General features: G+C 46.6%; 1 protein-coding gene across 1 annotated transcript in view; it reads left to right on the top strand.

Moving 5' to 3' along the window:
* The first annotated feature begins 1,332 nt into the window (after positions 1-1,332).
* Positions 1,333-16,316, top strand: part of LOC137504676 (cytosolic phospholipase A2 gamma-like) — a 101,195-nt gene continuing 86,211 nt past the window's right edge. Inside the window, exons 1-2 of the mRNA XM_068233258.1 lie at positions 1,333-1,411; positions 5,576-5,619. Coding sequence (XP_068089359.1) covers positions 5,605-5,619 — 15 coding nt within the window. The 5' untranslated portion in view covers positions 1,333-1,411; positions 5,576-5,604. The remainder of the gene's footprint in view (positions 1,412-5,575; positions 5,620-16,316) is intronic.

Raw genomic sequence — 16,316 nt, 5'->3', positions numbered from 1 at the left:
AATGGCACAAATCGCCCCACCAGGGGCTGAGATATCTTCCTGCGCGGCATAGCCCGAGCTCAGCTCGGGCTTACCGCCAGGAAGGTTAATCTTTCAAGTGTGTACACAGCTTTAGCATTTCCCTTTGGAGCTAATTTCCACTGGTAGCTGAACTGTCTGCTCAGGGTCATAGCGGCCTGGAAGTAGTACAGGGCACAGAGAGATTCGTCCGGCGAACGGTTCGGGCCATCTCTATTTGAGAGGCTTTTCACTGCCTATCAACTGCTCGTGGAAATGAGGCCTTGATTTAAAACATTGGCAATCTCAGTTCTGATGCCCATTGAACCTTTATACATTTATATAAATGTGTCCTGGTTGCTTATGGCAGTTCCCAATGCAGATGGCTTCGAATTTTGCATGCAATTTTCCATTGTGGCACAAACGCTGCTAAACTGCACAAGTGGGATCCCTCTCTAAAAGGTCCACACACATACATCCAATTTTTATCTGCTGATGACTGGCCAATTTTACCACTGCCATGTAGTATGACGGCCAACAGATTTTGAATACTAAAGATGGGTACACATGAGATAAAAGTCTTGGAAAAATGAAAGATCAAAGATAATCTGCGGATAATCTTTGTAAAAATACTCGAGCACAATAGCACACAAATGCATGCGTTTGCGATCCTGCAAGTGTGTCCTTTGCCTCATGTATTTTCACTTTGCAGCAAAACACACAGTTTTCACAAGTGGGATCCTTGCTTCAGACAATCAGTCAATAATTAGGGATGATCAATATGCAAATACTTCTGAGTTTATGCAAATGTATGTAAATTGTTATGCAAATATATGCAGCTTGAAATTGGACCAATCAATTTAAACCTGGGTGGGACTTGATTGGTACAATTACTAGCTGCATATATTTGCATAAACATTTACATACATCTACATAAACTCTGAAATATTTGCATCTCTTTGATCATCCCTATTAGGCCTCTTTTCCACGAACTGTTTCTAGGCAGTGAAATGCCTCTCAAACATTTACAACTGCTCACTGCTGCCTGGAAACTGCTTGTTGCTGCCTGGAAACTGCTCGCTGCTGCCTGGTAACTGCTCGCTGCTGCCTGGTAACTGCTCGCTGCTGCCTGGCAACTGCTCACTGCTGCCTGGCAACTGCTTGCTGAGCACACAGCTCAACAGTTCGTGGAAAAGAGGCCTAAATAATACAATTTGGATCCTATTTTGAAATGCAGGTCTCTTTGGGTACGCCCTCTCACAGTACATGTATTCCAGTCCCCATCAGGGATTGGCTGCATACACTTCCAGGGGAAGTAACATAAGGGCACACCCCCTTCTCAATTCAGTATAAATAGCAGCGCAGGGAGAGTGAGGAGCTTGTAAGAAGTACGCATTACTCTTGTTTGTGTAGGGTAAGTGGGTATTTACTTTAGTCTGTTATTTGTCCTTTCTTTAGTAAATGAAAAAAAATCTATTCAAAGAATTAATATTTTGTTTATGTGAGTATTATGCCTTGATTGCCTTTTGCCAGGCAAGTTGCTCTAGGCAGTCTATTTAACTGGGTTCCTTACATGTGTGAATCCGTTATTGCTGATACTTTCAAGATTTGATGTATATTAAGAATCAAGTATATCTGACTTGATCTAAATGGACTTTATTCATAAAGTGGTACCACATTTGGTAATGCTGAAAACCTCTGATTTTGCTGATCACCTTCCCATAATTCAATTCACTAAACCCATCACCACACAGAAGATAAACGTTATGGACTAGTGAGGTAAATTACTGACTTGTGCGGTAATTGCCTCAACAAATGTCAAGAAACTGTAATTCACAAAGCTTTTGGCATTAAGTTTACCGGCCAAAAGAGTTTGGTAATTTCTCCAGCTCACAGCAGCGGATAACAAGCTCTCCCCATGCTGTCTCTGTGCGGTAGCTTTGACACAGCCTTTGGGAAGAGCCAGGCAGCCAATAGGGAGCGCACACAGCCCTGCTTCTCACGCTGATTTGAAGCAAAGGGTAATCGGGTGGGACTTTCAGTGTAGCAAAGCAGAGGAGGAACATTTTCAAAAGGCATCCCTTTAGATGTGCTTATTTGTATTGTAGCATAGAGAAAAGCTCCCTCTGGTGGCTGCAGCACATCTAAAGGGATGACAGTATTCACAGGATGGAAAACCTCAGAGTCCTACACACAGCTCCCCTGCCTGCCCCTGACCTGCTACATGCTGGTAAGTCAGGAGAGACATTGGAGGGGAAGAGGAAAAAGTCGGCACTGCAAAAAATTCACATCTGTTCATGTACAGGACTTGCGGGGCTATAGTGAGTTAAACTCTTATGGCGCACTCAGCGTGCTCTGACTGGAGTAGGTAGACGTCAGATAGATGCAATAAGGATACAAAGTCGGCACTGCTGTTGGTGCGTTTATTGCCAGATGGTGCTTACATCATATTGCGTGCAAGATATAAGAAAAACACATTACCGTGCAAAAGAGGCTTATAGCTGTGAGCTGGTGGTGGGCGCTGGGTGCAGGAATAGCCTGACGGCCGTTTCGCGCTGTCTAGGCGCTTCTACAGAGGCTGTAGAAGCCTGTACAGCCTCCGTAGAAGCGCCTAGACAGCGCGAAACGGCCGTCAGGCTATTCCTGCACCCAGCACCCACCACCAGCTCACAGCTATAAGCCTCTTTTGCACGGTAATGTGTTTTTCTTATATCTTGCACGCAATATGATGTAAGCACCATCTGGCAATAAACGCACCAACAGCAGTGCCGACTTTGTATCCTTATTGCATCTATGCTGGTAAGTCACACTTACCGAGCAGCGACTAGTGAATTGAGGCATGTTTGTTTAGTAAATTACTGAACTTCTGCCTCATGAGGGAAAACTTTAGTGAATTTGGAAAAAAAGTGTAAAATACTGGATGAGGTATTTTACCGACCTGCCCTTTGAATAGAGCCCAATGTGTGTATTTAATTGTTTGTTTTTGTATCAGTTAACCATTTCGGGGCTGCGTGCATTAGATTCTACGCCACACTTGTGGCTGTTCTAGCCTGATGCAGCGTAGAATCTAAGCCACCTGCCGTTACCACTCCCCAACATGATCGTGCGCACCTGAGGGGAGATGAAGCTGTCATGACAGCTGACATCTCCCCTCAGTGATCAGCATCCATCGCGTATGGCTGTTGATCACTTGATCACTTGATCACTACGATCGCCGGCGGATCGTAGTGATCACTAACAGTGCTGCGGCAGTAGGGGGGAGGATCCACTCACCTCCCTGCCGTTCCCATGACTATCAGCGCTCCTATCCGCTGTGACCAGCATCTAAGCTCCCTCTGACGCCAGATCTGGGTCCCGGCTTGATGACGTCATCAAGCCACGACCCGGAACTGAACGGCAGTAGGAGCAGAGATTCCGGCTGGAGCAGAGGGGTCCCCTGTGGCTCATCGCTGGAGCCCTGAAGGCAAGTGATGGCTGCCAGTGGCAGGGGAGACACCGGGCTACAACAGGAACGCTGTGCCCAGAAATCCCCACTAGGGATCCGGATGCCTGACCCCCCAAAATGTGCTTCCCCCCCCCCCCCCCCCAGCAAAAATGCCTGGTACTTAAAGGTTATCAGGGGAAAAATGCTAAAATAAGTGGTACTTACCAGGGGCTTCCTCCAGCTCCAAGCTCCCAGGACGTCCCTTGCCGCAGCCCTTCGCCGCAGGTCTGTCCCGGTCTCCGGCGATGACGTCAGAGCGACCTCCAGGTCGCTTTGTACTGCGCCTGCGCGAGCAGCGCTGTCAATCACCGCCACGTGGGCCGGAGCAGACTGCGCAGTCCGCTCCGGCCCACGTGGCTGTGATTGACAGCGCCGCTCGCGCAGTACAGAGCGAGCGGCGGCCGGTCCCGAAAGGGTTAAGGAGACTTTGCTATAGTCATACTGGGGGGCATTTATCAAGAGTGTCTGTCTGAGACAGGTTTTTGAAATCTGTGCAGAACTGTCTCAGACATCTTAAAGAGGAACTCCAGTGAAAATAATGTAATAAAAAGTGCTTCATTATTACAATTATGTATAAATGATTTAGTCGGTGTTTGCCCCATGTAAAATCTTTAGTCTCCCCGATTTACATTCTGACATTTATTACATGGTGACATTTTTACTGTGGGCAGGCTATGTAGCTGCTGCTTGCTGTTTTTGACTGTTGGAGACAGCTGTAAACAGCTATTTCCTGTCTGTGAACCTTGTTACATTGTGGCAAACTGTCAAAAGTACAGCAGTCCTCAGAGCTTCTTGTGGGAGGGGTTTCACCACATCATTCATACATCACCCCCTGATGGGCTGTTTGTGAAAAGCAATAGACATCTCATGTAAAAGGGGGTATCGGCTACTGATTGGGATAAAGTTAAATTCTTGGTTGGAGTTTCTCTTTAATAAATCACTAAACCTTGCAGATTCCTTCTTAAACTGTTAGGAATAGGAAGATTTAGGAAGGTCTCTCAGCCTGTGCAGTGTGTGTGAGGGAAATAGCTGTTGCTGAGGTTACCAGTACATCTGTTGGCAGGTAAATCTAACAGAAAATTGTATGGTCTGTGTGTGGTACAGCCCTTGAGGAATTGATGCCAAGGAGTTTTGTAATGAGTTCAGGAGTAAAGGAGTGGACATTTTTGTAAAACCTCATAAATCTCAACCATTTTCACTCTCCCTACATGGATCATACTGTCATTCACCCGCTTCACTGCAGCCTAATGTCACTGCGTTCTACTGTGTGTAGCATTAGGCTATAAACCGTAATATAGGCGTATATTTAAATTGGGGGCCACTAGCAGAAAATCTGTAAAATTACTGGTATTGTAATTGGCTGTTGTAATTCTGATCGTATAATATCGAGGCGCCTGCTATTTCTAGCCACATTTGTATAGCGGGCAGCACCCAAATTCATCTTCATAGCTGCTAATCTCGATCATTAACGTGTGCTGTTTAAACTAGATTTAAGCATAGGAAAATATTGGTAGAATGTATTACCACTACTTACTAGTAGATTGGTTACTTAAAGAGACACTGAAGCGAAGAAAAAAATATGATATAGTGAATTGGTTGTGTACTATGAATAACTACTAGATTAGCAGCAAAGAAAATATTCTCGTACTTTTATTTTCAGGTATACAGTGTTTTTTTCTAACATTGCATCATTCTGTAATATGTGCAGATTACACAACACTCAGCATTCAAAATAAATCTTTCAGAGCAGTCTGTGAACTAATGACCTCTCCTCTAGCAGAGGAAAAGTAAATAGTCCAGGAACAGTTGAGATAATAAGTCAGATAACAGCCCTCTCCACGACTAACTTAGTCGGAGAGCTTAATGGCTAGTTTGCATAGAGATAACTGGAGTTTCTCAACTCTTCCTGTACTGGAAACAATTACACTGATGTATCTGATCTTAATGTTTTATTTCTTAGCTGTGCTACACATACAAATCATAATATCATTTTTTTTTTTTCGCTTCAGTGTCTCTTTAACCAGCGCCCACATTTTCCTGCTTTTGAAATCTAGTGCATGTATTCAATTGTTTTCTATCCCTCTTGTGTTTTAGAAACTTGGTGATCACATTCATCATTTTCAATGGACGGTGGTGAGGTGAGTGACTTTATTCACAGTTGACATAAACTTGAAGCTCAAAATTAAATATCTAAAAGTTCATTTATTTGAGTAATTCAACTTAAAAGGTGAAACTAATATATGAAATATCTCTCTTTGCATGTAAGGAGTCTATTTCAAACCTTTATCATTTTGATTATGGCTTACAGCTTATGAATACCCCAAAATCTCAGACCATTAGAATATTGTAAAAATGTTAAAATGTTAAAGTGTCACTCTAATCAGCTAATTAATCCAAAACCCCTGCAAAGGGTTCCTATTTCATGTATTAGTTTTGCCTTTAAGTTGAATTACTGAAATGGACTTTTGCACGATATTCTAATTGAGTTTCATCTGTAAATGCAGCACAGATCACAGTATTTACAATTAAGTTTTACTAGTTGGGCTTTAGTGAAAACGAATTCCAACTGGCCACATTGCTGTTTACACTTTAGTGACTGCAAGGTGACTGTACGGACATTAAATTGTTGGTCTACGAAATTCACTAAACATTTCACTCCATATCCTCCAGGATGACTAATAAATGAGAGCCAACTCCTCCGTAGGGATGAGTGTAGTGTTCAAATTACGGTTGTAATCGAAAAATCATTTTGTTAAATGTTACGTTTATGCCGCATTTCATAAATACGATTTGTTTTTTGGTAATTATGGTTTTTGTAACGAATCCAGAATTTTGTGGTTTTTGTTTGTTTTGTTTTTACGTGGAAATTCAGCCGTTCTCAAAATTTTGTTCCAGTCCAGAGCCTCATGATACATTTAACGTGCAGGGACCTTTCCATTATCAGATATTGCAAGGCCCAAAACCAAGTGTCAGTATGTATGACCACTGTGCACCTTGACAAAGGGCACCTGTCTTAGGCCTCTCTTCCACTGACTGTTGACCTATGTGCTCAGCAAGCAGTTTTCAGGCTGCAGTGAGCAGTTACCAGGTGGCAGCAGCAAGCAGTTGTGAGCATTTGAGGCATTTCACTGCCTATCACCAGTCCATGGAAAAGAGGCCTCAGAAGCAGTGCTGCTCAAATCTGATCCAGGAGACATCCAGATAGTTCTATCCGGATATCTCCAAGTAAACCTGGGCGGGGGGGGGGGTCAATCTTGCCTGTCTGACGTCTTCTTCGTCCCTTGGCGCCTCCCCAGTGGCGTAGCTAAAGAGCTGTGGGCCCTGATGCAAGTTTTACATGGGGCCCCCCCAAGCACTCTATACATAACAATTGATATGGCGCACCAAAACCTGCCAATGGCAACTACAGTGTCAGAGGTGCAAGAAGGGGATGGGGAACAGTGTGTTAAGGATTACTACTATTCAAAGCATCTATAGAAGTGTTTTTTACCAGCACAGGACCAATAGAGAGCTAATACTGTGATAGAGGGTGGACCCTTCGGGGCCCCTCTGGCCCAAGGGCCCCGATGCGGTCGCTACCTCTGCACCCCCTATTGCTACGCCCCTGCGCCTCCCACAATGCGGTCCAACCGGCGGTCACGTGATTGCAAACACTTCCTCCTTCCGGGTTGGAGGAAGTGTTTGTAATTACGTGACGTGCGTGGAGCGCAACGTGGGAGGCGCCAAGGGACAGACTAAGACGTCAGACAGGTAAGATTGACGCCCCCGCCCAGGTTTACTGGGAGATATCCAGATAGCAACTATCCAGGTATCTCCCGGATCTAGATTTGAGCAGCCCTACTCAGAAGTAGCAGCGAGTAAAGCCTCCTGATGCATTAAAGCGACAGCAGGTGCAGGAACCTTTGCATTATCAGTAATTGCAATCAATGAGTGACTTTCCTTAGTAATCACTTTAATTTGCGTTATTAGCGTCCATTTTAGTAATTTAAAATGTTTTCTCTAGAAATTACAAAATTTAGCATGAAACATAATTTGCACCGAAAGATGGAATTATGCCCCCCCCTACGCCGGAAGTGCTTGACTTAACGCTAGTGCATGCCTACGTTACTGCGTGGCTTCTGCGGCAATTTCGGCCGGCCCGGAAGTCATGTTAGTCTATGGCAACGCAGTTAATTACTAGGCCGAATGCTACTCTTGTGGTATTCCCTGAAGGTCTGTTTTCGACGATACGGTGCGGCGGGCTCGACCCACCGGATATGTCAATATGCAGTGTGAAACCAAACATCGGGTTTCCAGAGACCCTAATACACAGGGCTGCCAGAAACCTCTCCTTTCACTTAGGACAAAATGCGGAATGTACTTCGCCACAACTCTTTGCTGATACCGCCTTTCCCATGAGAAATCTTTTCCTTTCCTCAAACGGTCATCAGTAGGCTCTGTATGGCTGATATTGTGGTGAAACTCCTCCCACAGTGTGATGTCAGGACCATGGTGCTGACATCAGTGCGGGAGCCTTGTTGCATTGTGGGAAATAACAGCTGTTTCAGACTGCCGAAAAAGCAAGCAGCAGCTACTTCCACTGACATCACCTGCTGGCAGTAAACATGTCGCCATATGCTAAATGTCAAAGTAAATCGGGGAGAGGAAATATTTTACAATGGGCAAACACTGACTAAATCATTTATACAGAATTGTAAAAATTTCATTTTGTTAATTACGTTATTTTCTCCCATTCATCAGCTGGTACACCCTCTGGAGGAATGGCTCCGCCCAGTCCTGGGGAAACACAGAAGTAAAGTATAAAAAGCTCCCACCCCCCCTAATCCCCAGTTCATTTGTGTTTCCGCCCGGGAACACAGGAGATTTTTTCTGCTCCCAATTTCTTATTTTTCTTACGCTCACCAGAGGGTGAGTTTCCTCTTTATCTGGCGGTGGTACCTGGCAATGGTGCATGAGGCTCCGAAGGAATCCCTACTCCAGGGCTAGCGTGGTCGCCGGAGGTGCTGCCGCCATTGACTCTGAACGCCCACGGGTGGAATTGGGCGTCAGAGTTTGCTTCCGCCTTCCCCGCGCGTAAGTGCCGCTCTGAACTTATGCCAGGCAGTGAGGTCACTTCCGCCGACGTCAGAGGAGGCGGACCGGAAATTACGCAGCGGGATCTAGCGTGGACGCACTATTTAGGCTCCGGCTGGGCGTGCGGGCGGCGGCAACATGGAGGAACAAGGAGCTAGCGTGGTCGCCGCCGCTGCCGCTCCTGCAGATCCCGCTGCTGGTACAGCCGCCGGTTCTAAGGCGGCCTTGTCTGTTCCTGCCGCCTCATCAGCAGTGCCCGCCCGTTCTCAGGCTGATGGTGTGGTGAGTGGGGAGACTTCCCCTCCCTTAAAGAAAGATGCTTTCCATTAATGTTACAGAGTTTAATTCTTTAATGGGCAATGTGTGTTTTTCTCCTGTCTTCTGTTTTCCCTTTTCTGTAGACAAGAGTGGAGTCTGGGTCTTCTTCTAGCAGTAGGCCCAGATCTAAAAGATGCTGTCAGTGTCTGACAAAACTAGCTTCTAGCTATGCCAAAGCTTTGTGTCAATCATGTATAGATGCAGTCATAGCAGCAGAAACTTCCTCAATTTTTAAAAATATAATGAAGTCAGTTAAAAAAGATATGGACGAAACTTTAGGAAAATTTAAGGAATCCTTATTATCCAATCCTGATTTAGTGGTTGCAGGTCCCTCAGTACCACCTGTGCTTAATCCGACTGAGCCTTCTCCAGTGCCGGCATCAGATTCGGTACAGGCTGAGTTGCCCCAAATCCCGGCTAACATTGATTTTTTGGGGGAGGAGGGGGAAGAAGAGGAGAGAGAAGGCAGGGAGGAAGTTTCGGATCTAGAGGAAGGGGAAAATGCCTTTTCAGGGGAAGAATCTGATAGCGATGCAAGGGCAGCTAGATTTCTCTTTAGCACTGAAGAAACAAATGAATTACTTAAAGCTGTTTATGCCACAGAGCAAATCCCTGAAATTCAGAGGGAAGTCTCGGCACAGGGTCAAGTATACTCAGGTTTGGCGCAGCAGTCGGGTAGAGTTTTTCCTTTTCATAATTCTCTTAAAGATATTATTGTATCTCAGTGGCAGGATCCTGAACGTAAATTATTCATCCCTAAATCGGCAAAGAGGAAGTTCCCCTTTTCCCCGGTAGATATGGATCAGTTTACTAAATGCCCCAAGTTGGATGCAGCCTTATCCAAGCATTCTAAAAAAGCTGACCTATCTTTTGAAGATACGGGGGTGTTAAGGGATGTTATGGATAAAAAAATTGACTTACTGTTAAAGAAGGCCTGGGAATCGGCCTCATTTGCCTTTATTCCCAGTGTCGCGTCGACTTGCATTTCGCGTAATTTACGTGTTTGGATGGATAATTTACTTTCCCATGTCAAAACCGGTTCGGACCTTAACACTTATGTTAAATCTCTTCCAGTGGTGTTAAAAGCCGTGGCTTTTTTGGCCGATGCAGCGGTAGAAATTGTGCGCATCCAGGGGCGTAGGGCCTGTGGTCGCAACGGTCGCCTGGGCGACCGGGCCCGGCTCCTGAAGAGGCGGGGGAGGGGCCCGGGGGGGCCCATGTCCGTTTGGACTCGGAGATGGGATCCCTGCGTGCGTTATTGGGAGGGGAGAGCTGCAGCCGTGGGGAGGGCAGTCCGACCTCTCCCCGGGCCCCCCCCCCCCTCAGATGCAGAGTGCGCAGCGCACGGAAGCGCTGTAGGCAGAACTCACCTGCCTGCGTTCCAAGCGCCGCTGGTCTCCTCCCGCTCTGCATAGATCTGCTGTTACACACTGCTTCCGGCTAAACAGGAAGCAGTGTGTAACATCTATACAGAGCGGGAGGAGACCAGCGGCGCAGGGACGGAGGTGAGTTCCGCCTACAGCGCTTCCGTGCCTATCCGGGGGGCCAGCTACCTACTCTAACCTATCCTGGGGGGCCAGCTACCTACTCTAACCTATCCTGGGGGGCCAGCTACCTACCTAACCTATCCTGGGGGGCCAGCTACCTACTCTAACCTATCCTGGGGGGCCAGCTACCTACCTAACCTATCCTGGGGGGCCAGCTACCTACCTAACCTATCCTGGGGGGCCAGCTACCTACCTAACCTATCCTGGGGGGCCAGCTACCTACCTAACCTATCCTGGGGGGCAGCTACCTACTCTAACCTATCCTGGGGGGCAGCTACCTACTCTAACCTATCCTGGGGGGCAGCTACCTACTCTAACCTATCCTGGGGGGCCAGCTACCTACCTAACCTATCCTGGGGGGCCAGCTACCTACCTAACCTATCCTGGGGGGCCAGCTACCTAACCTATCCTGGGGGGCCAGCTACCTAACCTATCCTGGGGGGCCAGCTACCTAACCTATCCTGGGGGGCCAGCTACCTACCTAACCTATCCTGGGGGGCCAGCTACCTACCTAACCTATCCTGGGGGGCCAGCTACCTACCTAACCCATCCTGGGGGGCCAGCTACCTACCTAATCTATCCTGGGGGGCAGCTACCTACCTAAGCTATCCTGGGGGGGCAGCTACCTAACCTATCCTGGGGGGCAGCTACCTAACCTATCCTGGGGGGGCCAGCTACCTACCTAACCTATCCTGGGGGGGCCAGCTACCTAACCTATCCTGGGGGGCCAGCTACCTAACCTATCCTGGGGGAAAGCTACCTAATCTATCCTGGGGGAAAGCTACCTAATCTATCCTGGGGGGCACCTACCTCATCTAACCTATACTGGGGGGCAGCTACCTAATCTAACCTATACTGGGGGGCACCTACCTATCTAACCTGGGGGCACTTAATTGTCTAACCTGTATTCGGGGCACCTAGCTAGCCTATACAGGTGGCAACTATACTGGCTACCTATATTGGAGGCACCTACCTAACTAACCTATACTGGGGGCACCTACCTATCTAACCTATGCTAGGGGCAACTATTCTGGCTACCTATATTAGAGGCACCCACCTAGCTAACCTGTACTGGCGGCGCCTGCCTATCTAACCTATACTGGGGGCAACTATACTGGCTACCTATGCTGGAGGCACCTACCTGGCTAACCTATACCGGGGGCAACTATACTGGCGTACCTATGCCTGGCTACCTATACTGGGGGGACCTATAGCTGGCTATAGGGATTCGGATATGTGTGTGCGGGTGTTGCCGGGGGAGGGGGGCTGTTGTTGCCGTGGGGGGGGGGGGCCCACATCCAGATTCCGCATCGGGGCCCAGAGGTTTGTAGCTACGCCACTGTGCGCATCTCTGCACGTACAACTGCATTGGTTAATTCAGCCCGGAGGGCCCTCTGGCTCAAAACTTGGAAGGGAGATTTAACATCTAAAAATAAACTTTGTGCAGTTCCCTTTGAGGGTAACCTTTTATTTGGTAAAGAGTTAGATAATATACTCTCAAGATCGGCGGAGAAAGGAAAACAATTCCCTACTAAACATAAAATTTTTCGTTCTACCAAACCGAACTTATTCAAAAAACCATCTCAGGAACAGAACAAACAGCCCTTTCAACAAAGGAAGTGGTCTTCTCCGGCCGGTAGGGGGTGAGGAGGTTTTGCTCTCGCCAAGCCAGGCGAACCCAAGAATAAATGACGATTTGCCGGTGGGGGGGAGACTTCGTTATTTTTTGTTCCATTGGGAAAAGATCAAACCAGATCCCTTTATTTTAAGAATTATAAAAGACGGTTACCGTCCACAGTTTTCGGTGACCCCTCCCCCCAGAATTTTTGTAAACAAGTTTCCGAAAGACCCAGACAAGGCACTTGGTCTGCAGACAGAGATACAAAAATTGATTTCAAAGGAAGTAATAGTACCAGTTCCGCAAATGCAGGAGTTCAAAGGGTATTACTCCCATATCTTTTTGGTGACCAAAACCAGCGGGGAATTCAGGTTCATACTGAACCTGAAGTCATTAAACCCCTATTTAGTTTACAAAAAGTTCAAAATGGAGAACATTTTTTCGGTCAGAGCAGCCTTACAGGGTCAAGAATTTTTTGCGTCAATAGACTTACAAGACGCGTACCTCCACATCCCAATCGCCAAGCCTTATCAAAAATTTCTGAGGTTTGCGATTCGAATAAGGGGGCAAACTTGTCACTACCAATTTCAAGCTCTCCCCTTTGGGATAGCGTCAGCACCACGCATATTCACAAAGGTTCTGGCGGAGGTAATGAAAGTAATAAGGGAACAAGGAGTAAATATCATCCCCTACTTGGACGACCTAGTCATTTTTGCCAAGACAGAACACGGCCTGAAGTTGCACACAAATTTAGTCATTCAGATTCTGTCCCAATTAGGATGGAGGATAAATTACCCCAAATCGAATCTGGTGCCTTCCCAGTCCATTGTATTTCTGGGCTATACGATCAATTCTATACACGAAAGGATTTTTCTAACCACAGGGAAGGTGGAGAAACTACAGAATGGGATCAGGCAGCTGCTCTTACTCCACGAGATTTCAATAAGAGAAGGGATGAGAATTTTGGGTCTCATGACAGCCTCCATTCCGGCGGTAACTTGGGCACATTTTCACTCCAGGGTTCTTCAAACTTGGGTATTGGAGGTATGGGACAAGAATCAGGAGTCTTTGGACTCTCAGGTTTACATACCAGCACAGGTGAAAAGTGTTCACTGGTGGCTGCAATCGAGCAACCTAACTCAGGGCAGAGTCTGGAGGCAGAAATTCCCTATAAAGGTGTTCACGGATGCCAGCGCCTGGGGTTGGGGGGCCACGTCCATGGGTCAGCATGGCCAGGGGAGGTGGTCCAAGATGGTAGCCAGGAGATCTTCCAACTTCAGGGAACTCGCAGCAGTGAGAGAATCTCTGATAAGGTTTCGGGACATGTTCCGTTTCAAGCATGTCCGAGTCTTTTCAGACAACATTTCCACGGTAGCTTACCTCAACAAACAGGGAGGGACCAGGTCTCAGAGTCTTGCCCTGTTGGCGACGGAGATTTTTGTCTGGTCAGAGGCCAACCTTCTGTCTCTAGAGGCGGTTCACGTAAAAGGGTCGCTCAATCTCGAAGCGGACTTTCTGAGCCGCCACGAGATCGATCATGCCGAGTGGGAATTGAATCAGGAGACATTTCTGGAGATCACGGAACATCTGGGACTTCCAGAAATCGACCTCTTCGCATCTCCAACGAATGCCAAGGTTCCTCGGTTTTATTCTCTTCACAGAAATGCGAGTTCTCTGGGGTTGGATGCTCTTTCAATCCCTTGGAGTTTCCAGCTGGGTTACGCTTATCCACCTCTAAAGTTGATTCCACATGTACTGGAAAAAATTCAGAGAGAAAAAGTGGAGCTAATACTCATAGCTCCTATGGGCCCAAGAGAATTTGGTTTTCCACTCTGCTTCGATTGTCTGTCCGACCTCCTCTGAATCTCCCAATCAGGCCAGACCTTCTTCGTCAGGGGCCGTTGTTCCACCCCAAGCCAGAATTATTCTGTCTGGCAGCCTGGACCCTGAAAGGGTGATTTTGAGGAATAAGGGAGTTTCTGAAAAGACTATAAACACACTATTAAAATGTAGGAAGCCAGTCACTCAAAAGATTTATAGAAAAGTTTGGAAGATATACACATCGTGGTGTACAACACGTAATCGAGTTCAGACGAATAGTGCAGCTGTTCTTGATTTTTTACAGGAAGGTCTAGAGATGAATCTAGCCTTAAGTACCTTAAAAGTTCAGTGCTCGGCCTTGTCAATTTTATTGGACAGGCCGTTAGCACAGGAAAAGTTGTTTAAAGATTTCTTTCGGGCAGTTCAGAAATCCACTCCGGTTAGACAAAAGGTTATCCCTCAATGGGATTTATCCCTAGTTCTGAATGTTTTAGCTAGAGCCCCATTTGAACCGCTAGAGGATATAGAGCTAAAATTATTGACGCTGAAGGTAGCGTTTTTGGTCGCCATTACTTCAGCTAGAAGATTGGGTGACTTACAGGCCCTTTCAATTAAGGATCCTTTTTTGACTATTTTTCCAGACAAAATTGTTTTACGTCTGGACCCAAATTATTTGCCCAAGGTCTCTTCAGATTTTCACAGATCCCAGGATATAGTTCTTCCCTCTTTCTGTGATAAACCCTCCTGCCCAAAGGAACAAGAATTTCATTGTTTAGATGTCAGGAGGGCCCTGCTATCATACCTAGCCAGGACTAGAGAGTTTAGGAAATCATCACATTTGTTTGTATTATATATGGGTAACAACAAGGGTCAGCAAGCTTCAAAACAAACCATTGCTAGGTGGATATGTGAGGCTATCTCTTTGGCTTATAAGACTTCAGACTCCACTCCACCATCCAACATAAAGGCACACTCCACCCGATCGATGGCTACGTCTTGGGCAGAGAGAGCAGGCGCTACAGTCCAGCAGATATGTCAGGCGGCAACTTGGGCGAGTTCTTCCACTTTCGTCAAGCATTATAGAGTGGACGTTCTTTCTCAGCAGGATTTGTCGTTTGGCAGGAGAGTGCTCCAGGCTGTAGTCCCTCCCTAGGTGGGTATTTACTTTGGTATCCCTCCAGAGGGTGTACCAGCTGATGAATGGGAGAAAGCACCAGTTAGTCTTACCGGTAACGGTGTTTCTATTCAGCAGCTGGTACACCGTCTACTGCCCAACCCTACTCTGTCGCACTTCCTTATACCTAGATCTATGATTAGTGGTCACTTGGAGGTGCTTCGCTCCTCCCTTTTTTCCTGGTGTTCGGGCGTTTTACTTTATATACACTGGGGATTAGGGGGGGTGGGAGCTTTTTATACTTTACTTCTGTGTTTCCCCAGGACTGGGCGGAGCCATTCCTCCAGAGGGTGTACCAGCTGCTGAATAGAAACACCGTTACCGGTAAGACTAACTGGTGCTTTCACTGGAGTCCCTGTTTAAAGGCGGTATATGATGCAGAACAGATTCAGGAGGCTGTATCGTTGGCTTCTGTCTGGGACAACATTTATTTGGGGTTGCAGGGATCTGAAGGTAGAACCTTTCCCATTCACAAGTCCATCCAAAAAGATTATGGACCAATGGGTAGAGATGGCCGAACGGTTCCAGGCAAACTTTGGGTGGTTCGCATGCGAACGCAAACTTTCCTGGAAGTTCGGTTTGCCACCATAGTGCACTATTAGGGTCAACTTTGACCCTCTACATCAGTCAGCTCAGCAGGCCTGTTGTAGCTAATCAGGCTACACTATCTCCTGCAGCCACCCCACCCCTTATATAAGGCAGGCAGCGCCGGCCATTATAGTCGTTAGTGTCGCTGTACTAATTAGTGAAGGGAAAGCTGCTAGTAGACTCTCACAGGGAAAGATTAGTTAGGCTCTTGTAAGCTTGTTAGTGCATTAGTGCTTGTGCAGTAGTGTGTTAAATTACCCACATTGGGACTTTAACAATAGTATGGCAGTACATATAGATACACTGAGGAAAAGATGTGTTAAATATAATTCAGGCTGCAGTAGAGTGCTAGTTGCCCAGACTGAGTTCAAGTTGGACTATTTACATTTTTAATTAGTGTACTTGACTGCAGCAGGGTGCTAATCACTTGTGTAGGACCTTTAATATGGCAGTGTGCTAGTCATGCTGTAATGTAGTAACCTGTAAGCAATGGGTACTAAGAATATGTCTAAAGGGAGATTTTGATTTGTCACGGCTTTGGAGTTAGTAACTACTGAGGTTTATGATCAATCCAGCGCAGATGATTATATAAATGAAAATCTTGAATCGGGTATGTTGAATATGGAGTTTTTAGCACAGTTCATGCAGAGATGTCTAGCAATTTGAATCCATTGCTTTTAAATGTTCAATGTATAT

Source organism: Hyperolius riggenbachi, chromosome 4 (assembly GCF_040937935.1).
Source record: "Hyperolius riggenbachi isolate aHypRig1 chromosome 4, aHypRig1.pri, whole genome shotgun sequence".
NCBI lineage: Eukaryota > Metazoa > Chordata > Amphibia > Anura > Hyperoliidae > Hyperolius > Hyperolius riggenbachi.
Note: the sequence above shows the minus strand (reverse complement) of the source record. Positions and strands in the feature narration are given on the sequence as shown.